The sequence below is a fragment of the Macaca fascicularis genome, chromosome X, assembly GCF_037993035.2.
Source record: "Macaca fascicularis isolate 582-1 chromosome X, T2T-MFA8v1.1".
NCBI lineage: Eukaryota > Metazoa > Chordata > Mammalia > Primates > Cercopithecidae > Macaca > Macaca fascicularis.
The window spans coordinates 31,859,646-31,886,026 of NC_088395.1; the positions used below are offsets into that span (position 1 = coordinate 31,859,646).

General features: G+C 37.0%; 1 protein-coding gene across 16 annotated transcripts in view; it reads right to left on the reverse strand.

Annotated features, from left to right (window-relative positions):
* DMD (dystrophin) overlaps positions 1-26,381 on the reverse strand; it is a 2,153,717-nt gene that overhangs the window by 703,415 nt on the left and 1,423,921 nt on the right. For all 16 annotated transcript variants that reach the window (XM_015443662.3, XM_065538825.1, XM_065538826.1 and 13 more), the window contains one exon: positions 15,628-15,736. In XM_015443662.3, coding sequence (XP_015299148.3) covers positions 15,628-15,736 — 109 coding nt within the window. The remainder of the gene's footprint in view (positions 1-15,627; positions 15,737-26,381) is intronic.

The window sequence follows — 26,381 nt, forward strand, 5'->3', positions numbered from 1 at the left end:
TCAGCTTTGCTTTATTGTACATGCTGGTAACTCTGGCATCCACATTTTTAGCCTAGACTTCTCTCCTGACTCATATGCTCAGTTACCTCAGTAGCCTTGCAAAACTAGACATCTAAAATTGAACTCATGGTTCCTCTGAACCCTAAAACAGTCCATAGTTTAGTAATTTCTACCACAGGCTACCCAGTTTATCAAGCCAAATGCCTGGGTATTCTATTCGCGTTCTCTGTATCTCTCCATTTTATGTCCAGTCAGTTACCAGGGCCTGTTGTTTCCACGTGCCAAGTATCACTTGAATCTGTCTACTTTGTCTCCATTCCCTTTATTACTTCTCTAGTTTAGGTCATTATTATCTATCACCTGAACCACTGGAGTAGCCTCCAAAGTTGCTTTTATCCAATCAATTATCTATTCTTCAGCCAGAGTAATCCCTCTAAAATCCAAATATGCTCATGTCACTAGTCTCTCTAAAATGCTTCAGTGGCTTTCAATTACCCTTCAAATAAAATGTGTTTGATTTTTCTAACATGTCTTAAAATGCAATATAAGAACATGCATGCATTTCCAGTGTCATCTGGAACGTCCTCCCTGACACATCGCTCCTCACCCATTCCCAACCCCAACTCAGTGCTTCAGCTATACTGATACTTTTAGAAAGTGCTAGGCTCCATTGTGCCTCCAACTGTTACTCGTTTCTCTTGCCTAGAACACTCTCCCCTACTTGTTTGCTTAGGTATACCTACTTATCCTTCAAGTTCCATCTTCAAATTTCCTTTTTTTTTCCCAGAATGTTTCCTCTGACATTGCTCTGTTGCAATACTCCAGACTGGGTTAGGTGATTCTTCCTGATTCTTCCCTAGCATTTTTTCACATCCTAGTATTTGTCACATACAGTTATTTAATTTTCTTACTTTCTAGGAGTCTAGGAATCATGCTTATCTTGATCCATATTGTATCCCTAGAATCTAACACAGAGGAGGGTACACAATAATCCTTAATAAATTATTTGTCCGATTAGTGTATTGATACATTGAGGATACAGATGAGTAACCTACAGTTAAAGAAGGAACTGCACCAGTAAGTCAGATAATGTGCTGGAAAATGGCTTCTTATCCTCCTGATGGTGACATCTCCTACTGACTGTAACTATATAACTTAACTCTTAATTCATTATTTAAATGATAGTCACTTGAAGTGGCATTATCATAGCTCTTTTCTGCTAATCTATGACGCTACTTTGGGAGACCATTCCACCTTTGTCCAAGTGCACCATATCAAGTTTCAAAGAAAGCTCAGAAGCGATGTATAACATTTTAATCTCTATGAGTAGTAATTAGATTTCCCATAATATAGAAATTATTACCTCTACTTAGGTATATTTAAGGGTACTTCAATATCTAAATATACGAGACTTATAGTGATAAGAATTTAGAAAATGTAACATCTAGTTATCCCCTTTCTTTGTATTTTTTGCTGCTGAGATAGGAAAACGTAAGTGAGAACAAATGTTTTAGGCTCAAGCCCTCTTATATAACTACTACTTATCATTTTTTCAAATGATAGTGGAACACTCTTAAGAGTTGTACCAAGTATTTCACATCTCTTTATTCTTTCCATGAGTGGCTTCACAAATGTCCATTCTATGCTAAGTAAATGGAATTCTTTGTTCCAAGTAAGCATTAATAACACTGTTGATAAGAAATATTTTTCCCCTGGAGGAAGCCTTAAGAAGATTAGGGAAATACATTAAACTATCTATATTCCCTTTATTAGCTACAATGAATCTATTGGCTAGTATTTATCTAAAACAGGGGTCAGTGAACTACAGCTTGTGGGCCAAATCCAACCCACGGCCTGTTCTTGCAAATACACTTTTATTGGAACACAGCCACCTTTATTCATTTACAAATTGCCTATGGCTGCTTTTACACCTCATTAGCAGAGTTGAGTAACTTCAACAAAGATCTTCTGGCTTGTAAAACCCAAAACATTTACTATCTGGCTTTTTACAGAAAAAAATTGGCAAAACTTCGACCAAAACCTTCTTGAAGTGATTTACATTACTAACCTATACCTCCTGCTGAAACAGTAAATTAAATAAACCAATAATTGACTTTATAAATACGGATTTTTGATTTGCCTCAAATCATGTCTTCCAAGATTCAAATGGCATCCCCTAATTGCAATGTATTATGATTTGGTGAATAAATTATTGTTCTCACTACTGTAGTTAGAAGAAAAATGGACTAGGAATAGGAAGAGAAAAGATTCTGTCCTGAATCTCCTCTTATTCAATTTCCTTAACTGCGGGAATTTATAATCTTGATTCTTAAGGGAAATTTTAGATAATATATACATGTAAACAATTTTATTATTTTTTGATCAGATGGATATCAGTATTTTGTTTTCTTCACTCTAGGGTTCACTAACTATAGTCATAAGTTGTTTTAGTTGATATTCATGTGATAGTCTGACCAAACTTATCATTTGTTTAGTTATTCTGCTACCTCCAATTTATTCCTTGAGTGTGCATCCCTTGGTATGGTTTATTGCTGACCTCATTATTTCTGCCCACGCAGGTCTATCCACTCATTCATCTCAATCCACTTGCATCCATGGCCTTGCTCACACTGGGTTTTACTATAATGCTTCAGATTTATCCAGATGAGAAAAATAAATTCCAGCCAAGAAGCATGCTTAAGTGGGACATTGGCTAGAGGAAAGGTCAACAATATCCATTATGATGAGTGGTAACACCTCTGTTAACTCCCTTTTATTTTACAGGAATTTCATTATCATCTAGTCCAGTGACTTTTAGTATTTTTAAAGCATATAACCCTTTCTTCAAGTGAACTCCTAACAAGAAATCCAGTATGCGAAGCCTAAAAAGGTCGAGAGCAACAGACTGGTTGAAATTATAGATGGGAGGCAAAGGGAAGTATGAACATATATTGGAGGAAACTCTACCCTTTTGAGGGCCAAAGGGGATGCTTTCCAGAAGAGGTGATGAACTCTAGGCTTCTGGTTTGTATGACTGATTGAAGTTCCAGCCCATATTCATTTCTATGATTTCACGCTGTAGGCAATTGGGTACACTTATTCACCAGAGCCACCAAACACAGAAAACACTAGAAAACACTTTCAGAGAATCAGGTCTCAACACAAAAAATAATTTTCCAAGGGAGTTGTGGTGCCCTTAAGATTAAATGAAGTGCTGTTTAAATATATTTATTTAATTGATTTTGACTTGCAGCAGGGTGCTGGACTATGGTACCCTATAGATTTTCCAGATCTACTTTTTATAATTCTGCCGCTGTACTGACTTTTTGACCTTGAATTGACAGTTACAGACGTGGGAGAATAAATAAAGCTAAGTAGTAACACTGGGAGAATCAAGCCTATCATCTCAATGTCTTTTTCTGTCCTGATTGCCTTCTATTCTAGAGGAGCCAAAAAAAAAAAAAAAAAAAAAAAAAAAAAAAAAAAAAAAAGAGAGAAAAAAAGGAAAAAGAAAAATAAAAGAGAAAAGAAAATAACAGAATCTATATATTTCCTCATATTGAAACCACTTCCATAGCTCTGAGGTTAGTATTAAGCTTCAAAGCTACTACTACTTAAGGCCCAATTCCACCCATGGAGATTTAATAAAAAATTTAGATGTCATGCAAAACAGAAAAGAAGGGGGAAGAGAGTGTTGTTGTTTATTTTCATTTGGAAAACATATACAAAAGCATGCACAATATGGTAGAATTGATCCTACAGTATATGGAGTCTTTATTCACAGATTGCATGACCAAGATCCAGTATGTTTAACATAAAGGTAAAAGACGGGCATGAACTTTAGAAAGACTCAGGTTCAAGGCCATGCTGTGCCCACTTAGTAGCTGGGTGTCTTTGGATAACCATTCTCTAGGCTTTCATTTCCTCTCATGGTGAAAAATAATAATAATGTAGTACCTATTTCATAAGGTTGTTGTAAGATTAAACAGAAAAATGCACAAAGAATACTTAGCAAAATGCCTGGTACAGAGCAAGGCATTAATGCATGTTAGCTGTAAGATAAATATTAGGTATGTTCGGGTCAATGCAAAAGCTAGGGGGAATAATTGAAATGAAAGCAGGTATTATTTTTGAAAATGGCTATGATGTGCCTATATATCACTGGAATAGAACCAAACTGTGAGACCTTAGAGACCCTCCAGGAGAGTTAAACATGAAGTGACAATGTTGTTTTGCCTGATTTACATCAGACTTTTGTTGTTAAAGCATCCCTTTTTCAATATGAAGCATTTATTCACCCAGATAATGGATACAAATCCATGCATTCAAATGTTCTTTGGAGTCAGAGATCAAGATGGAAATCCCCAGAATCATAGAGATTTGCGTCTATAAACTGGCTTATTATATTCACATTCAAAGAGGTTGGAAGGGGCAGTGTCAGCTTTTTAACCAGAATCTTTTCATTACTTCTCTCTGTTGGGGTTGCAACACATGCTGTGAGTGACCTCCAGAGATTCCTCAAGCTGTATGCAGGCGGCAAATTGAATCTGAAAGCTTTATTAGACAAGTTTGTCTTTCAGCTGGTGGGATTGGATGTCAGCTGTATTGGAAAAAATAAAACTTCTTGTGAAACTGGGTCCTGACCTTGAAAAAAAGCTCAAATCGAAGTGCACAATTCAGTCCTGAGTTATGTGCTTATTTGTTAAACACAGTGTGCAGGTTCAAAGGAAAAGGGCATATTTTACCTTAAAGATATAAGAATCAGCAATAAAAATAATAGGAGTTCTGTTTTGATCATGCTGAACTTAGTAAGCAAAAGTGCCTATCACCAAATCATATGGTTATGAAAAGTATGCTAATAAAGAAACAATTCTCATTCACTTCAGTATGACAAGAAAACTATTATAATCCATAATGAGCATTATAGAACATTGATTTATATTGTGTATTCATAAATTTATTTGAGAATAAAGAAGAGTCCTGGGAAAATAAAGTGACATTGGAGATTGGCTAGTTTGTTTTATTTCAGTATCATCTCCTATATCTATATATTTATATATAGATATCTCTCATATATATGAGTTTACATATATAAATAATACATGAGTTTATATATATATATACAACCATATGAGTTTATATAGTTTCCTATAAAAAACTATATTGATATATAGCTATCTATATATAAAACTATATAGAGTGACATGTAATATATATATATAAACTATATATAGTTATATGTCTATATATCTATATATATATAGTGATGTAATTTAGTTCCTGGTTTTTAATATTAGAGAACAATTATGAGTTTTTTTGAAGGTGTGATAATTATTCTAGAAGTAGGAATTAAAAGTAGTATAATTTTGACTTTTTTTCCTATTGTAGGTTTTTATTATAATTTAAGTGGGTACTGGTGTAGTTAGCGCTGCTAGCAATTTTACCTAAATATTAGTATACCTAGATTGTTTGTCTAATGAACTCAGCATGGGCTGGCAAGCACTTTGGAAATAAGATTAAAACATATTTTCATAAAAATACGAAGATGAGAGAAGGAATAAACTATATGAATTTTAAGAGGAAGGTAGCATGTAAAGCAGAGGTTCTCAAATTGGATTTCAAGACACAGTCAAGAATGAGGGTTTAAGAACGAGATAGGGGTTATATCTAGCCTGGAAGATTTTCATCAATGCCATAGAATATCCCTCTTTGATCAGCACTGTAATCTTAAAAAAAAATAGGACTTACTACTGAGATTGTGAAGATATATATATATATATATGTCAGCTGTGTCTCAGCAGGGAACAAAGTTGAGATATATAAGAATACTGAAGAGCACTGAAATCAAACTCAGGAGATGTGGGGTTGGGTCCAGATGCTGCCACTAAACAGCTGGTCAAGCATGCAATCACTTAATCTTCTTGATATTACTATTATTACATAGGAAGGTTGATGTATTTGATCTTTCTGTAAAATAAATGTACTTGTCCATTTGACCAAAAAATATTAGTGCAATACCTACCATTTGCTAGTCATTGAATTAAAGCTAGACACACCTGGTATTTGGCATGTAAAGGTAGAAAAAGGGTATATAGACTTTATGATGTGACAGAGTCATGGGTAGACCAGTAATTATGGAATAGCTTCCAATTCTGAAGCCCACAACAGAAAAATTGTATGGAAAACACTTGGGAGGGTAGGAGGAGGGCCACGGAGATGTTAAAAATTTGAGAAACAGCTTTTTTTGTTGCCAGACCATGGGGACTCATCTGATTTATGATAGAAAAGAAAAGTGGGAAGGAGATTAAATAACAGACCTCAAAGAATGAAGGAACACTGTCGAAATGTACAGTAAGCATAAATGGACTTTTCCTATTTGAATAAAAATAATTTAGACAGTAACTGGAACTTAGGTTAGGTAGTTGAAAAACTGTCAAGTATAGCAGATTGGTGGAATGCCATCTGCTTGTCACTTTTTAAGAAGAGAGTTGGCAGTTACCCTTCTTCAGATTGCTTCTAATAGAATGAGAAACTTTTCTGAGATAGTGGAAAAGAATGAATGACTGTTCAAATACTTTTCAGACCACAATCTTAAAATCGACAATTGAAGTACAAAACTGCTACAATTTCCTTTTGAAATCTTGTTTCTTTGAAGGTAAAGTTATATTCAATTTTAAAACTATTCAGTGAAGTTTTAGGAAATATTAGGAATACATGTTGAAGCCTTCCATTTTGAGTAGTAAGGTACGTATTCTCATGAATATACCTAAATAGTTCTGGTTTCTTCATCAGAGTATGACAGTCAAGATTATGGTATACTCTATAGTGATTTCAAGCAGAAGTCCTTTCTTGAAGAGTGTTAAATAGCATAAGAAGGTTAAGGTAAGTTTACTGTAATTAACACTTTATTTCTGTTAAAATGCAGGACATAGGTAATCAAAAAATCTCTAATCATCAGAATTGATGTTAGCCTTCTCTTTTTCCTAGAAATGATGAATTAGAGCTTCCCTTCCTTCATCAGTTCAGATCCCAAAGCACAACCCTAACTGGAAATGGTAACCATGCAATAAAACTGCCAAAAGGTTAAGAGAGGGAGAAGAAAGGGAACTCCATCATAAAATGGATAATTAACATCTAAATGCTGAATACTAAACACTAAACGGTAGAGGTTTCACATTCTATCACTGTCTTGGATGTTAACAATGATGCCACTGTAATGCCTTTCCTGTTAACCAGTGAGCATTGTTGAAGAACCTGGCCTGGGACCAGGGACCCACTACTGCCTACATAGAAAGACTTCCTTCTGATGAGTGTGAGCAGTGCTGGGGCCTCACCAGCCAGGGCTTTCTGTTGTCTCTTCCCTTTCGACAGTGTGATACATCTCCTTAATTTCAAGCACTCTTACCTCACTGATACATACAAATATGAATTTTTAAATTAATTAATTAGTTAATTAATGCCAAGAGTTAAGGAGTCTCCCTAGCTGCTCAAGGCCTTGAAGTATCTTGGGATAGGGTGTAAAATTGATTTATTTTGTTATTACAACTGATTAAGGGTCTTCATATTTTTTTGTACAAAAGCTTGCTCCTAACGTATTAGACTTTGAGGAAGTTTTCAAGGTTTAGAGGCTGTAACTAGAAAAACGACAATAGTATAGCCATGTTGTAAGTGTTTTTAGCAGGGAAATCATCTGTTAGTGAGGGAGAAAAAGATTTGACTCCACTGAAATTTATTTGCCTAATCCTAAAGATTCACCTGAAGCAGAATCAACAGTAGAAACATAACCGAAACAGGAAAGGGTATGGGTTACACACCCCTCCCCTGCCATGTTTCTATTAATGAGAAGGATCAGGACCCAAGAGAGGAATAAGAATGCAAGAACTAATTGCCATATTTTTCCTTCACTGCAGATAAATGAAGGCCATTTTCACAAAAAAAAATATGATCATTGCAGATAAATGTAGGATATTGTCATAATAAATTAATCTTTTTTTTTTTTTTTTGCAATTTAAGCCAAAAAAATGTAGTATGACAAGAGTACATTTAAGTGCCAAGTAACCTCATGCTTTAACTGCCTAGATATTTAAGGTATTATTGAAATGGAAATGGAATGCTTTATTTAACTTTGGAGAGGTGAGTGAAGTTCAAATTAAAATGTATAAATAACCTTATATGTGAGTATTTGATATTTAATTTAAATAGAGACTTCAAAAAATTCAAATGAAGATAAATAAATCACTGCTTGATATATGGAGTACTGATTAATAGCATAAGCTCTGGAGTCAAAGAGACTTATTTCTGAATATCTACTCTGTCACTGACTAACTGTGTAACTTTGGACAAATTATTTAACCTTTTTGACCCTTGGTTATCTCATCTATAAAATGGGAATTCCAACATAACTTACTCAAAAGGTATAACTATGGCACTAATTCTAAGACTTGTATTAATTTAGGTTTGCCCAGAAGTAGACCCTGAGACAAGGATTTAAATACAAATAATTTCATCGAGAGTTGATCCCAGAAAGCCACGGTAGAGGAGAAGATAGAGTTGTAGAGCTGAAGATATACATATCTGTCAGCTGTGTCTAAGCAGAGAACAAAGTTGAGATATATAAGAATACTGAAGAGCACTGAAATCAAACTCAGGAGATGTGGGGTTGGGTCCAGATTCTGCCAAAATGGGAAGGAAGCCTATACATGGGAAGGAAGCCTATACAAGGCATGCTAAGAAGCCTGTTTATCATTGTGGTCAACTGCCCAATCCACTGGAGATTTTTAGTGTGGAACATGCATTGGAGGTGTCCTACCCAAGGGGAGAAGAAGGTGGGATATTTATTTTGATATGGTTTGGCTGTGTTCTCACCCAAATTTCATCTTGAATTGTAACTCCAATAATCCCCACGTGTTATGGGAGGGACCAGGTAGGAGGTAACTGAATCATGGGGGTGGGTTTTTCCTGTGCTGTTCTCCTGATAGTGAATAAGTCTCATGAGATCTGATGGTTTTATAAAGAACAGTTCCCCCGCACATGCTCTCTTGTCTGCTGTCATGTAAGACGTGCCTTTGCGCCTCCTTCGCCTTCTGCCATGATTGTGAGGCCTCCCCAGCCATGTGGAACTGTGAGTCCATTAAACTTCTTCTTCCTTTATAAATTACCCAGTCTCGGGTATTTCTTCATAGCAGTATGAAAACTATGAAGACTAACACATTTATCCTCCAGCTTCTGTCCATTGGTTAAGTGCCATTCCAGAGATATCTCCTCCCCAGCTTCCGGCCTGCTCTGCAAGAGGGAGAGCTACTCCTACAGCCAGAGAAAGGACTCAGGTAGAGTCACAGGTACTTGTAGTTAGAAGCTTCACGGTTTACAGGAAGGATGAGTGCTAAGGGGAAATGGGTAGTCCACTAAGGATCAAATCTATCTTACCTGCTTCGTTTCTGTAAAGTGTCATTGGAGCACAGCTGTGTCCCTTTATTTAGGTATTGTCTGTGGCTTTTAGTATACAATGACAGAGTTGACCACATGACCCATAAAGCAGAAAATATTTAGTATCTGGTCCTTTGCAGAAACAGTGTGTTGATCCCTTATATAGTTGGTAGCACAACTGAGATATTAGAATTTAGGCTTGTTGACCTCCAGTGCTGTGCTTTCCTAATTACACTTGAGACTTGCTCTCTCCAAACTTAATTACAGGAAGAGATGATTTTACCAGTGTTTAATCAACTAGAAACCTCTATTAACTGGCTCTTCTATATGTCTACATACAATGGGTTATTCATTCTATAGTTATTACCAAGAGACATTTGAATCAAATATCCTGATTTGGAGTCTTCACATTAAGCATGTCTATATGCAATTTCTTTCAAAAATGCTAAATCGGGTGTTGTAGAACATTAATGTTCTCAGAACCAGCAGTTTGTGGATAAGAAAGGATTCACATTGATATTTACAACCAGATTTGCTGGCTCTTTGCCTCCATCTGCCATGCAGGCCTTCAGACCCATGCAAAGTCCTGTCTACCTCAATGGTTCTGAAAGTCTCTAGAGGAACTTAGGGCTTTTCTTCTCACAGGTCTCATCCAGGAACATTGAACAGCTCTGCAGGGCAAATACTGCCTGGTTTAGTGTGCTGTCCATCTCCTTGGACATGGAACTTCTAAGCTATAACTTCTAAGCTATAACATCCTTGGGGTGGGGGGATGCAGAGTAGAGGTGCTAAAATAAGATGGATTTCCCTTTAGATTCACAGCACGGGACCTCATTGGAATCCCACTCCTTGCTGAACACAGCAGAAGGGATGAATTTGTTCTTACCCACTCACTGTGTGTCTGTGGTAGTAGTTCTCAAAGCATAGTCCAGCATCAGCATAACCTAGGAACTTTTCAGAGATGCAAGTCTTGGCTGGGCACAGTGGCTCACACCTGTAATCCCAGCACCATGGGAGGCTGAGGTGGGTGGATCACCTGAGGTCAGGAGTTTGAGACCAGCCTGACCAACATGGTGAAACCCTGTCTCTACTAAAAATACAAAAAGTAGCCGGGCGTGTTGGCGGGTGCCTGTAATCCTAGCTACTCAGGAGGCTGAGGCAGGAGAATCGCTTCAACCCAGGAGGCAGAGGTTGCTGTGAGCCGAGATTGCACCACTGCACTCCAGCCTGGGTGACAGAGCAAGACTCAGTCACAAAAAAAAAAAAAAAAAAAAAAAAGAGAGAGAGAGAGAGAGAGAAAGAGAGAGAGAGAGAGAGAGAGAGAAAGAGAGAGAGAGAGAGAGAGAGAGAGAGATGCAAGTCTCACCCCAGAGCTAGTAAATCAGAAACTCTGGGGTTGAAGCCCAGTAATCTATACTTCGCTAAGAACTGGGTGGTTGTAACACATGGTAATTTTTGAGAATCACTGAAATAGAGCATTGGATTCAGACCAACACTTTTGATCTCCAGTTTCCCCCCTTTTCCCCAATGTAGTGATTTGTGTATAAATATGGTGACAATAAAACCTTCCATCCTAACATGCATACCCCTTTGACATGTGATGTGGCAGCTCCTCCTTTCAAGAGATGAAGTAATTTCCCCATCTCTTGAATTTGGGCTGATCTTTTGACATGCTTTGACCAATAGAACTTAGCAGAAGTAATGTACAAGTTTCAAAACCTAGGCATCAGGAGATCTTGTAGCTTCCACTCTCCCTCTCTTGGAACACTGCCCTGAGAATAGCATGTAATGAAGCCTAGTCTAGCCTACAGGACGATGAGTGGCTTTATGAAGAACCAAGGTTCTCCAATCAACAGCCAGCTGTCAGATATCTGAGAGAGTCCATTTTAGACCATCTAGCTCCTGTTCACTTGCTAGATAACTGCATCCACATAAATAACAGCAAGCAAGACCATCAGAATAACTATTCAGCTAATCACAGAGCAAACTTCAGACGCACAGAATTATGAGCAATAAATAACTCTTGTTTTAAACTGTTAAGTTTTGGGGTGCTTTTATGCAACAATAGAAACTGATATGGACAGGTATCCAAGCAACAAGAATTGCAAGGTTTTTTTTTTCCAGCATGTTGATTTGTCCTGAAAATTAAAACAATTTATACTGTTCAGGCAAGGCCACCCCATTATAATTTATAATTTAAGTAAGCAGCCACAAGGTAGTTTGGTTTAGTGTTCATAAAACAAAACAAGCAACTTTAGGCCTCAGCTTCTACATCTATAAAAGGAGAATATTCAACTAGATAATAATTGCAGTAATTATTCCAAGTTTGGATTTCTATGGTTCTAAGAAATTCAAATAGAGTGAACCAATTTTTTCTACTTCTTAAGTAGAAAAACACAGAAACAGGCCAGGCATGGTGGCTCACACCTGTAATCCCAGCACTTTGAGAGGCTGAGGTAGGTGGATCACTTGAGGTCAGGAGTTTAAGACCAGCCTGATCAACATGGAGAAACTCCATCTCTATCAAAAATACTAAAATTAGCTGGGTGTGGTGGGGTGCACCTGTATCCCAGCTACTTGGGAGGCTGAGGCAGGAGAATCACTAGAACCTGAAAGGCAGAGGTTGCAGTGAACTGAGATCACACCACTGCACTCCAGCCTGGGCAACAAAGCACGATTCAGTCTCTCTCTCTCTCACACACAAGCACATGGAAAGGAGAGGAAAGGAAGGAGGAGGGGAGGGGAGAGGAGGGGAGGGAAGAGGAGGGGAGGGAAGAGGAGGGGAGGGGAGGGAAGAGGAGGGGAGGGGAGGGGAGGGAAGGGGAGGGAAGGGGAGGGAAGGGGAGGGGAGGGGAGGGAAGGGGAGGGGAGGGGAGGGGAGGGGAGAGGAGAGACAGGAGAGGAGAGGACACAGAAACATATATCACTTTTACTCCAGATATGTTTAAGATTGAGTTAAATTATATTAACTGCTGGCCAGCTGCATCCATATCTGTAATTTTCCATTAGGTTCTTGGACAGAGAGATAGTGTAAAGCATAGCGACAAAACGAAACACAGGCTTTGGAGCTTGACACACGTGGACTGAAACCCTTGCTTGCTTGCTTTCCAGCTGTGTGGCCTTAATCTAGCTATTTCCCCTCTAAACTTTGGGGTCCTTAATCTTTAAAAATTATCTATAACCATATGTTCTTTGAAATTATTTTCAGGATAAAGACATATATGTTAAAGCTACACATATATGTGTAGCTTCTACACATTCAATAGTAGGACTGCAATGGAAAAATTTTACTATAATGAATTATAAATTCTATTCTATTGTAATATAGTACATGAAATAATAAACATACACAAGAAGCATAATACAAATTAGATTTTCTTTTTTTATATTGCATTTATATCTGATTAACCTCCTGCAAGTCAGGAAGTCAGGAATAGAAACAATTCTTTATTCTGATGTTTGAACCACCACAGTAAAGAAAAAAGAAAAGCCTTATTTTAATAAAAGCTGCTCTGGATCTAAATGACTACCTGTTGATTTTTTTCATTCAACATTTGTGTATTTAACATCTTGACTTTATGCCCAGATCTGTTTCAGTGTGCTAAAGAGGATGAAAAGCACCTGCTTTTGAGAAAAATTCCTCTTTCTCTTACTTCTTTTTTAGCTACTACCACAACTCTGCCAGCTATCACCAATAGCTTTGAGCTGAGGGCATTCCCAGACTCTCCACACTGGCAGCAATGTGGAGGGCGTAGGAGAAGACAAGAGTGGTAGGGGGTGTTGAGACCCTCGTGTTGGGGAGAAGGAAGTAGGGCAGTGCTATGAAAGATGAATATCTCTCATGGCTTCCATCACACTTCCCCTGACCCGCTCCTCTAGTTTTACTGATCTCCTTAATATTCTGCCATCTTGTTCCTACTTCAGTATCATTGCTCAGTCTTTTCTTTCCCTGCCTGTAATAATTTTCCCAGAGATACACCAGGCTCACTTCCTCACTTACATCAGTTTTCTGATGTTCTCTTAATAGACAAGCTTCCCTGACCACACGATAGACAATAATACCCTCATGATGTCTCCCTGCTTAGTTGTTCTCTGTAATGGTGTTTCTCAAACGTCAATGTGCACAGGATTCACTTGGGGATTCTATTAAAATGCAGATTGTGATTCAGTGGGTCTAGGATAGGGGCCTCAGATTCTACATGTCTAACAAATACCACTGACATCAATCTGTAGACTACACTCTACAGTACTTACAATTATTGAGACAGTATATATTTTCTTCATTAGTTTATTACATATATTACATAAAACATATATTACAATAAAACATATATTGTAATATATGTTTTATGAAAGGAGGGACTTATCTTATTCTATGCTGTACTCGCAGCACCAGTATGATGCTCAACACATGGAAGTTAATAAATATTTATTAAGTGGATGAATTATATATATTGCTGGAAATCAAAACTGGAACTTTGAATGTCTTTTTCTTATAAACATTATTGTTACATTTAGATAAAATACACATTAAATGAATTTCAGTACCCTGGTTTTGGAGCCTTCCTACCATGTGTAAAGTGGCTTATATGGGACATAAACCCATAAGTTCAGAGTTTAACAAACTTATAAAGAATCGTTGGAACATAATCTCTTCATAGAGTTTATGTCTGAGTCTGAGGCTGAACATGTCAGGGACAGCCAGAAAACAGACACCAATAAATGATAATATAGGAACAAACTATGCATATTCACTGAGGGAACCAAAAATTAGAGCTCATAAAAAGAAATAAACCTGACATAGTTAGTTGAATATAACCCTGATATAGCAATTTTAGTGTCCCAGATTGACAAAAAGAAAAAAAAAACAAACAAAACCATAATGCTTGCATATCTTTTCAAGTCTCCAAAGTCGTTAAATCTAACTCTGATGACTTCTGAGAAATCCCAGGGGACACATGAGATGCACTGTCCTCAGATTGTAGGGCTTCTTTTAATCCAAGCACTATGCCTTCTAATGAATTATGATTGTGCTACCCCAGCTGTGATTCTTCCAGTTCAGTATTTTTCTACTTGACATAAAATAAAAATCAACTTTACCTGAAGAACCAGTCACCATGCTTTAATGCTTCAATCATTTGATCTTTGAAAAGTAGACAAGGCAAAACAAAACAAAACAAAACAAAACAAAACAAAAAAAACACCCAAAGATGTTTTTTTAGTTCTGCCTAATTATAGAATGGTACAGCAAAGAAGTTTTCTGGCTTTTTTCCCCTGAGAGTCAAAGCCAGCATTAACATTGCCATGAGAATGTATGAATACCTTCTATCAACAACTGAATAGGAAGGAAAATAAAATAGACTGAAAATATGCAGTGAAAACAAAAGTTAAAACTACAGCTAAACGAAGAAATCTTCCTCCCCCAAGTCAGCTTGTGGTCCTCACAATCCATTTTTCTTTTACTTGAACTAAAAATGGAAGAGCTCTTAAATTGTTTGCAAATGGGACAGGGAGAGGTGCTAATAGGACTGTGTGTGTTTCTGTGGTTTCTATGATTCTTTTAGCCATATTTGAAGAATATTGTCTAAATGATATAGGATTTGTTGAGATGGCATCTTCATGTAGTGTTAGTGGATAATCTGGCAGTTCACCCTGAGTCTCTCTTCAGGGACAATGCACACACCCTTGGATGCTAGGAATATTGGTTGTTAAGGGTGTTTCTTACTAAGAATTGCCTTCGGCCTCAGAAAACTTGTCCAAGTTGTCCTTCCACTGTCAGGCAGCAGCCAGCCCATGGCCAATGGCTGGCTGGATCAGAAATACAAAGTCCAGGCCCACTGCCTGTAATTCAGGACAGCTCTGCAGAGCCAGCCCAGATGTAGGGCTCCTGTGAGACTGGCTTAGGCCTCTGTTGCAGCCAACTCATGTTTCAGACTCTCCCACAATCTCCCTGGTACTCTTCTCTTCCTTATGGGTGTATCTCCAGAGAACACTCCCCATATCCCATTGTCATACAACATTTTGAATCAGAGTCAATTTCCAAGGAATGTACTCTAAGACTTTTTGCATAGTCAACAACACAAAGCTTTATCTCTATCTTCAGAATTGAAACAAATTTTCTCTCTCATCCAGACATCACTTCATAGTTGTGCTTTTGAATAAATAGCTAAAGCCAAAGAGAATGGGATCCAGTATACTTACAGGCTCCAACAGTGGTCAGTCCAGGAGCTAGGTCAGGCTGCTTTGCCCTCAGCTCTTGAAGTAAATGGTTTACCGTCTTCCACTCAGAGCTCAGGTCTTCTAATTTCCTCTTTAATAGAAAAGCATACACATTACTTATTCGATTAACACTCTGAAGATAACTTAATTCATGAACATCTTAATTCATTTGGTGAATATATTATTGAATTTCTATTATATTTTACTTCTAAATTAACTTTAGTGGGTAGAATTTTTTTAAAGGAATTATAATTATTTTAGCCAACCACCCTACAAATATTTATCGATTGCTCCATATAAACTCTCCAGGCATAATTTTATTAAAAGGAAGTAGAGTGCAAACATTAATGAAAACAAACCAACAAAAAACAGTTCCCTCTCAGCAACTGGCTTAATTCTTGAAGAGTATCTATTGTGGTTGCATACTAAAATTATCCAGATAAATTGAGAAAAATCCAAATGTACTGGCTCACTCCCGGTCAATTATATCAGAACCTCTTAAAGGGAGGGGCTGCAGTGGACATGGGAAGATGCTACTTAGAGCCCCCCTTCAAGGAAAGACTCTTGTTCTAGATGATGGAAATGATGTCACTAGACATTCTTCAGCTGTCAGTCCCTTCAGGGACTGCCTGAGCTGCAGAGAGCTGCCTTGTCCAAGGTCATGCCTTTTCCCCGGCAGCCCTCATTCAGTGACTGATCAATGTGAAGGTATAAAGGCCTGACTAATTTGGCTTAAAGCAGGACACGTTTGAAGAGGTATTTCAGCTGCAGAGCTCTCCGTGGCATAAGCCAAGCCTGTATTTGGCCAGTGGTGTGCTGGTAGATGTATATCAACTGGATCTCTGATCTCAGGGTGTTTAAAAACACCTTGTTTTTAGTGTTTGCCAATTTCTGTGGTGTAAATATTCCCACCACGGTTAAATTTAAATTACGAAGAAGATAACATCAAGTGCCTCAAAAAATGCCTGGCAATATAACAGTAGGCCATCCTGAGCTGGTTCCACCTCACTGGTTCAGCTAGCTATACGAGAAGTTATAGCCAGCAGAATGTGAGCAGAAGTGTTTGTCAGTTTGGGGCTGAGGCTTTGAAAAATTTAGTGAGGTTTCTACCTTTTTTTTCCTTTCCATTGTTGGAAGCAGAAGACTCTTGGGTCCTACGGCAAATCTTTACAACTTACTGGGGAGAGAATTAAGTCCTAATGCCCTAGAGCAGTTGTTCTAATACTTTAGGATCAACAGAATCACCTGGAGGCCTTGCTAATTGCTGCAGAGCAGCCCCAGAGTTCTGGATTTAGTAGATACTGGGTGGAGCCCAATAATCTGCATTTTTAACAATTTTCCAGGTGATGTTGATGCTGATTGTTCATGACAAAATCCTAAGTATCTATAATACCTAATCAGTTACCTGAGCATTTAACACAGACCAGTTATGTACCATTCTTGAGAACATAACAGACCCTCAGATCATTTTCAACAGGATTTCATTCTCTTGCGAAACCCTAGCAAAGAAAAGCTACCAAGGGAATGGCACGCAGAGGAAGAAGATGAACAGGACCTAGGTTTCTGCAATAACATATGTAAGCAAGAGAAAAACTCCTATTGTGTTAAGCCACTGAAATATTTAGTTCATTACAAGCAGCAATACCTTGCCAGTATAGTAGCGCTAGTCACAAAAGCTTTACCAGTGCCTATAAGAGATAATAGCTGCATTTTTATATCACTGTACGTTCTTATGCTTATGTTATAAGGAATATAAATAACTTTATTGATGTTGGGTTTGCTTAAAATAAATATATTAGCAGAAATTGCATTTCTAGTCTGAAGAATCAGAGTTGGAAAAGAGCCAGAAATTACAAACTCTTTAAATAGGAATGGCAATGAACCCAACCTAACCGGAATGTTTTATACACACATTGTAGTTTAATGCTAATCATTAATTTAATGCTAATCATTTCAATGAAACCATTAATTTATTTATTCCAGAAAAAAAATTGTTCAGGTGCTCCTCAGTGCCAGACTTTGTGCCAGTTACTAAGTTCACAAAACTGAAGTTAGTAACCTCTAAGCATTCACAGGCATGTAAGTAAATTAGAACAGAGATTTTAGGAAAAAATAATGATTTCAACAAGACACCTTGGGGGAACACCGTAACTCAGCCTGGAGAGGTCAATAGGTTACCCACAAAAGCTAACATTTGAACTGATTTTGAAAGATAACTAAGAAGTTTTCAGAAGGGGCCATTCAAGTGCCAGGTGGAGAAAGGGCATTTCAGACAGAAGGAAAACCACGTGCAAAATGGCAAGAGGTATTGAGCCTTAAAAAAAAAAAAGCAGTGTGTCCTGGCTATCTAGACTACAGTGTTTATAAGTAATGATACAGAGCTGCAATAAGGCAATTTATTAAGGCCTTGTAATGTGGGGTTATCAGATTCTCTTCTAAAACCACAGAGTAGATGGAAGTGTTTAGAGAAGTAGAGCAATATGATACGATTCGTGTTTTGCATTGTGGAGGCTTTATCAGAAGGGTGCAGAGATGTGAGTTGCAAGGCTAACATGGTAATTGGAGTGGGAAGTGGTCCGCTGGACTGAAGGCTTTGGCCATACAGAAAAAGGTAAAGGTGTAGAGGGGTGTGTGTGTGTTTATTTTCTTGCCTTTGATAGTTGAGATTTTGAGCTGGTAAACGACGAAGAAAAACTTTCCATCAAATTGTTTCTTCCAGTTGTGGGATATGAGGTTTCTCTTCAAATAATCTGATCAATCTTTTATTCTTTAATTCATAGTACACCCCCCCACACACACACTTTTTCTCCTTTTTCCTTTTTGCCTTTGTTAGATGCCCAGGCACGCCTCAGTACCAAGTGTTATCAGTACCAGCTCACATTCATTTACTTATCTGGAAAGAGGACTAACTTTCTAGCTCATTACAGATACCCCTTCCCCTTCCTCTCCACTTGGTTTTACGTGCCCACCCTATCTTAAACAGTCAAATGTTTAGCCAACCGGGATTAGTTTAGATTGTATGACCCGACCCCGGCCAATGGGGAAAGGGTACAGGACTTGCATCAGGAATAAAGGCTCTCGTGCCCCTTTGTTCAGGTGTGTTCTCATGGCAACTGGCCAAGGAGGCACCCCTCTGCGCAGAAGTAAAATTGTTTTGCTAAGAATCCTTTGTTTGAGTGTTCAATTTCCTTAGGATTTTGAGCCTTATTCCTAAAACAGTCTACCCTGTCAGTATGTGTCTTTCCAGTCAAGACTACATGCCCTTTGCAAGGCAGGACTGAGTCTTCTATGCCTTGTATGGTATTTTCTTTATATCCAATCCAGTGCTTCCTAATAAGAGGAGTTCAGTAAATATTTCCGAATTGAATAAAATTAAATAAAAATGGCTACTTGAATAAAGGAAAAGAGAAAGAGATAAATGAGTTTCTTTTTCCCCAACTTGACTTCAATGTGAACTACACACCATGAATGACTGTATGTGTGTGTGTGTGTATGTGTATATGTGTATATATATATATATATATGTGTGTGTGTATATGTGTGTGTATATATATGTGTATATGTGTATATATATATATATATATATGGTACTTGAGGGAGCCTATGTAGGTTTTCCAGGTGTGCAATCATTTTATTAGGCTTATGTTTTTCTTTTGAGACAGGGTCTCGCTCTGTCACCCAGGCTGGAGAGCAGTGTCAAGATCTCGGCTCACTGCAGCCTTGACTTCCTAGGCAATCCTCCCACCTCAGCCTCCTGAGTAGCTGGGACTACAGGTGCATGCCACCCTGCCTGGATATATATATTTTTGCATTTTTATGTAGAGATGGGGTTTTGTCATGTTGCCCAGGCTGGTCTCAAACTCCTGGACTCAAGCAATCTGCCCATCCCAGCCTCCCAAAGTGCTGGAATTACAGGTGTGAGCCACCACGCCCAGCCTTATTAGGTTTTTATAAATCCTGAACCAAACTGTATTTAAAAAATAATCTCACAGACTAGGGTCACAAATTCAGGTCCCTATAGGGACTAGGTTGTAACAAAGGGAAGAATAAGCCTTGTCTAAAACAGAGAGCTATAACTTCAGATGTGGCTGCTGACTGCCAACAGAAAAGTGGGCATAAGTTAAAAAGCAAAAAACAGAAAAACAAACAAAAAACCTGGCTGATCATATTCCCTCATCAGTGTATACCGGAGAACTTTCTCTCACATTCTTAAGGTCATAAGGAAGTACAAGAAAGTTTGTTGCTGCATTGTGGGGAATTGAGGACAACATGGGTGTGTATGTGAAAGACATGGATAAGGGTATATGTAGAGCAATGTGGATGGATTTTTTTATTTTTTTGAGATGGAGTTTTACTGTTGTTGCCCTGGCTGGAATGTAGTGGCGTGATCTTGGCTCACTGCAACTTTCACCTCCTGGGTTCAAGTGATTCTCCTGCCTCAGCCTCCCGGTAGCTGGGATTACAGGCTGGCACCACCACACCTGGATAATTTTTGTATTTTGTATTTCACCATGTTGGCCAGGCTGCCTCCAACTCCTGACCTCAGGTGATCTGCCCATCTTGGCCTCCCAGTGTGCTGGGATTGCAGGCGTAAGCCACTGCGCCTGGCAGTGGATGGATCTTTAAAACACAATTATGAACGTTTGAAAAGCTAAAAAAACAATATTTATAGTACAATGTAGCTTTTATAAATTTAAAATATACTTATAAATAATACTACATATTTTAAAAGGATAAAGCAGGAAAGAAATGGGAATAGAGATATTGTCATATTTCAGTAATTTTGCTAATTGGTTATTAAACATAACCATTAATATAAATTAAATTTTATAAATATAAAACTGTGCTAAGAACAAAACATAATATATAGTAAGAATTCATCACTTCCTAATTTAACTATCATCAGTGCTCTTGAGATTATATCTATTGTGTCTGACATCAAGTCAAATCAAGGCTTTCAATGTTTTTATCCAGAATGCATGATGTTAACATTTACTAGCATATCAATACATGTAACTTTTTATTTATTAAAAATCAGTCTTGAACCTAAAAGCAAACAAAATATAATGCCTCTGATTAGTCAGGAAAACCACCCTTGAAAGTCATCACTCATGGAAGATATTTTTCTGTCCTGACATCAGAACCTAAACACTAAAAATTAAATATTGTAAGACACTAGTGAGTAATATATTTGATCTTCTGGTTTCCTTGTGAAGTTTCTATAACTCTACAAAGACAGAATACTAAAAGCAATGAGAAGTAACCATTCTGATAACAGAAAGTAGCAATAGGAGACAATGAACATAAAAAACTTAAAACTGAGAAATGTGGTAATTTTAGTCATTTATCAATGAAATGACAGTTCAACATGTGATGAAATCTCATCCTATGCCATTTAATTTATAGGAAATCACCTATATGTGCTGAGAGAGAGAGAAAAGGAGAGACAGTGATAGATTTGGGATTGATTTAAATACTGCTGGGGGTATGCCCATCTTTCTACTCAGTAAGCATATTGCCCCTCAGAATGAGTGGATAAAGAGAGATCAAAGTTCGTTGTTTCTACCAGTTGACTTGGGTTCCACTTTCTTCTCATGGTGTAAGTATCTCAGTGATTTGAGTTTGCTTTAATATTTAAAGGTATTTGTTTATCTTACAGTCTAGCTTCTAAAAGCAAATCAACCACTTCAACTGGGTCTCAACTGAAGAAACAGTGCTTTGAATTTCATGTTCCTCATATATCACTGTATCACTAAACAGAGCAAAAATTGATGTGATAACGACATCCCTGAAAATTAAGAAAAGTTAATTTACATTGGGATTTAGAATCAGAAGTCTTGAGTTTCATTCCGAATTCACTGGTTGTATGATCCTTGGAAAATCAGATGGGTCACTAAGATTTATCATCCTTGAAACATGGATATAATACTACCACGTAACTCATAGCTTTGTGAGTTAGAGATATAAAATATCTCTAAATGAGATATTTTATATGGTAAAAACGCTGTGAACTGGAAAGCACTATAAATTTGTTGGTCAGATATTATGCACTGTTTAATGAAGCAAAACAGAAGATATTCAAGAAAAGTTTTCATTAAAATAGTTACAATAAAAATTTTTCAGTGCTTTATGAAAGGGCTAGGTTTTAGTTACCTAGAAAATAACATGTTTGTGCATGCAATTTCTCTTTTATTAATACATAAACTCTAAATAGTCTGTCCATTTGGTCAAATATTATCTTTCCCACTCTTATCTCCAGATAGGTAAATGAGGGGTTACCATAATCTCTAATGTAGAGGTGGATTTTTAAAATTAAATGGCACTCCCATCTGTCCATTTGGTCAAATATTATCTTTCCCACTCTTATCTCCAGATCGGTAAATGAGGGGTTACTATAATCTCTAACGTAGAGGTGGATTTTTAAAATTAAATGGCACTCCCAATGTACCACAAATGTCTGAGGACGTTGCAATGGGTCAAAGGTTCAATAAGCTCAGAACTGTATAATTTCTAATCTTTTATAATTATTAGCAAATACTTATGAAATGACTACAGTTTTTGATTTAGCTAATCACAAAAACAATCTTGCTACTTTTCCAAGAATTTGGTGTACTGTAGAGTTGAAATGGATTATTTATATATTATGCAAGTTCTTTTTTGTTTTGCTTCATTTTGTTTTTCACTTCTCTGGCATTTGCCCATGTTTTCAATTCTCTCATCATTCAAGCTGTAAAATTCATCTGCATAACAGAAAAATGTTTGGCTGTAGTAACTAGTCAGGTGTTCATCATATAATAATCTTTAAGCAATGCTCAATAAAAATCTGTAAAAGGTAACATTTTGCTATACATGTTAATCATCTATAAGCAAATTTAAGGAAATCAAATATGTACTTAAGTCCCAACTTATTTAAATAGCAAATCAGTGGGATAATAGCTATCAAGTCCTATTCTTGACTACATCTCTATAATTTTAAAACTTTGAATATGCTAACTAAATTGCAGGTCCAAGGTTTTCTGCACAAGAGCTCCAAACTCAACAATCAGAGTGAATTCATGTTCCACCAAAATGGATAAACTTTGGGAGTACTTTTTTCGTAAATGGAAAAATTAGATTCATTATAGATGACTTTTGCAGCTGAGCATTATTCTCCATTGTATATACTTTGCTTGAAAATATTCATTAAATGTTAAGACAACTATATCAAACTATGAAATTTCTTCTTTATGAAGAACAGGAATTAGTTACAAGAAAAAGTGATTTCTGAATATAACTTTCCTTTTAAAATTTAAAATGGATAAATATTTAAGGTGATAGATACTGCAATCACTCTGATTTGATCATTATATATTATATGCTCGTATCAAAATATCACTTGTGGTAAAAGGACAGAAAAGGATATTCCACGCAAATAGGAACCAAAAGCAAGCAGGAATAGCTTTATATCAGACAAAACAGGCTTTAAAGCAACGATAGTAAACAAAAGATAAAGAAAGACATTGTATAATGATAAAAGGATTAGTTCCACAAGAAGATATTTACTACAATACTCAATTTATATGCATCCAACACTGGTGCTCTTAGCTTTATAAAACAATAGTACTAGACCTAAGAAATGAGATAGACAACAATGCAATAATAGTGGGGGACTTCAATACTCCACTTACAGCACTAGACAGGTCATTGAAAGAAAAACTCAACAAAGAAACAATGGACTTAAATTATGCCCTAGAACAAATGGACTTAACAGATATCTGCAGAACATTCTTCCCAACAATTGCAGAATATACATTCTTATCAGCGGATGAAACATTCTCCAAGACAGGTCATACAAGAGGCCACAAAAAAGTCTTAATAAACTTAGGAAAATCAAAATCATATCAAGTATCTTCTCAGACCACAGTGGAATAAAACTAAAAATCAACTCCAAAAGGAAAAAACTACACAAACACATGGAAATTAAGCTCTTGAATGATTTTGGGGTTAACAATGAAATTGAGATGGAAATTAAAATATTTTTTGAAATGAATAGTGACACAATTTATTACAACCTCTGAGATACAGCAAAAACAGTGCTAAGAGGAAAGCTCATAGTGTTAAATACCTACATCAAAAATTCTGAAAGAGCACAAATTGACAACCTAATGTCACATTTCAAGGAACTAGAGAAACAAGAACAAACTAAACTCAAGGCCAGCGGAAGAAAAGAAATAACAAAGATCAAAGCAGAACTAAATGAAGTTGAAACAAAAAAATACAAAATATAAATGAAACAATAAAGCTAGTTCTTTGAAAAGATAAACAAAATTGATAGACCATTAGCAGGATTAACCAAGGAAAGAAGAGAGAAGAGTCAAATAAGCTCAAGTAGAAATGAAACTGGAAACACTACAGCCTACATCACAAAAATACAAAAGATCATTCACTACTACTATGAACACCTTTATACACACAAACTAGAAAATCCAGAGGAAATGGATAAATTCGTGGAAACATACAACCCTCCTAGTTTAAATCAAGAAGAAACAGAAACCCTGAACACTTCGGCTGGGCGCGGTGGCTCACGTCTGTAATCCTAGCACTTTGGGAGGCTGAGGCGGGCAGATCACGAGGTCAGGAGTTTGAGACTAGCCTGGCCGACATAGTGAAACTCCGACTCTACTAAAAATACAAAAATTAGCTGGGCGTGGTGGTGAACACCTGTAATCTCAGCTACTTGGGAGGCTGAGGCAGGAGAATTGCTTGAAACCGGAAGGTAGAGGTTGCAGTGAGCCGAGATCATGTCACAGCACTCCAGCCTGGGCGAAAGAGCAAAACTCCGTCTCAAAAAAAAAAAAAAAAAGTAACCCTGAACACATCAATAATGAGCAGCCACGTTGAATCAGTAATTTAAAAATTGCCAAATAAAAGCCGAGGACCAGATGAATTCACAGCTGAATTCTACCAGACATTCAAAGAAGAATTGGTACCAATTATACTGAAACTATTTCAAAAGATAAAGAGGGAATCCTCCCTAAATCATTCTATGAAGTCAGTATCACCCTAATACCAAAACCAGAAAAGGACGTACAAAAAAGAAAGCAGCAGCACAAAAATAGCAGCAAAATTTGCAATTGTAAGATATGGAACCAACCCAAGTGTCCATCGACCAATGAATGGATAAAGAAAATGTGGTATCTATATACCATAGAATGTTACTCAGACATAAAAAGGAATTTCTTTTGCAGCAACTTGAATGGAGCTGGCGGCCATTATTCCAAGTAAAGTAACTCAGGAATGGAAAACTAAATACCGTATGTTCTCCCTCATAAGTGGGAGCTAAGCTTTGAGGATACAAAGACATACAGAGTGATATAATGGACTTTGGGGACTCTAAGTGGGGAGCTTGGGAGTGAGGTAAGGGATAAAAGACTATTTATTGGGTACAATGTATACTACTCAGGTAATGGATACATAAAAAAATTTCAGAACTTGCCACTATAGAACTCATCCATGTAACCAAAAACCACCTGTACCCCCAAAACTACTGAAATTACAAAAAATAAGCAAAATATCACTTGTACCCCACATATAAATATGTACAATTATACATATATAAAATTAAATATAAAAAGTGTTTTAAGAAATTAACAGTTTCCTAAGATAGCTACAATTGTGGGTGCTTTCTTGCCTCATATTTTGGGATATTTAAAAAATATTAAATGATTTTTATGTTTTCTATCATTAAGATAAGGAAAAAAGCCTTCTAGAAATATTATTTGATGTAGAATAAGGGAAAATAATGTATTTGTTTTATACAATCATAAAAATATCATTTGTTTAAAAAAGTAAACTAGAATATAGTTTAAACTCTGAGTTTGAGATTTTCAAAATTTAAAAATATATCTTGTGTCAATGGTAGGCATGCAATTAATATCTACTGAATAAATAAAGGACTCTACCTACGGCTGTACACATACAGGCATACATTTGAATACTGTAATTGAAACATCTATGTCTCTTTGTCTGTCTTTTTAAGTGTAATTAATACAACTGAGGACAAGAGGTGAAATTCAAATCTCTAAAATGCTTCCCTAATTTCAGCATGAGCTACCGAGCATATGAGACTTTTCACTCAAATGTTTTCTCAGAAAAGAAAGTTGGCTCATATTCAAGACTACCTCTTATGTCTCAGTTATTTTATTCTGAACCACAATGTTGTATATTAGCCTGAAATAACCTCAAGAGATGTGATGCTTATATAAGTACTCTGACAGAATTTGCTTAATTAAAAAGGGAGGCAAAGCAAGTTGATAAATCTTGAGCAATCATTCCTAATGTATAGCTTCACAATCACTCGGAGACCATTGTAAACAAGTCTTTTAAAGAATTTGTTAAAAAGCCAAACAATTTAAAAAGCAAAAACAACATGTGAGTCTATTGGGAAAATTTTAAAAAATCACATCTGGCTGGGTGCAGTGGCTCACGCCTGTAATCCCAGGACTTTGGGAGGCCGAGGCAGCCGATCACCTGAGGTCGGGAGTTTGAGACCAGCTTGACCAATGTGGAGAAACCCCATCTCTACTAAAAATACAAAATTAGCTGGGCGTGGTGGCGCATGCCTGTAATCCCAGCTACCTGGGAGGCTGAGGCAGGAGAATCGTTTGAATCTGGGAGGTAGAGGTTGCGGTGAGCCGAGATCCTGCCACCGCACTCTAGCCTGGGCAACAAAAAAGCAAAACTCTGTCTCAAAAACA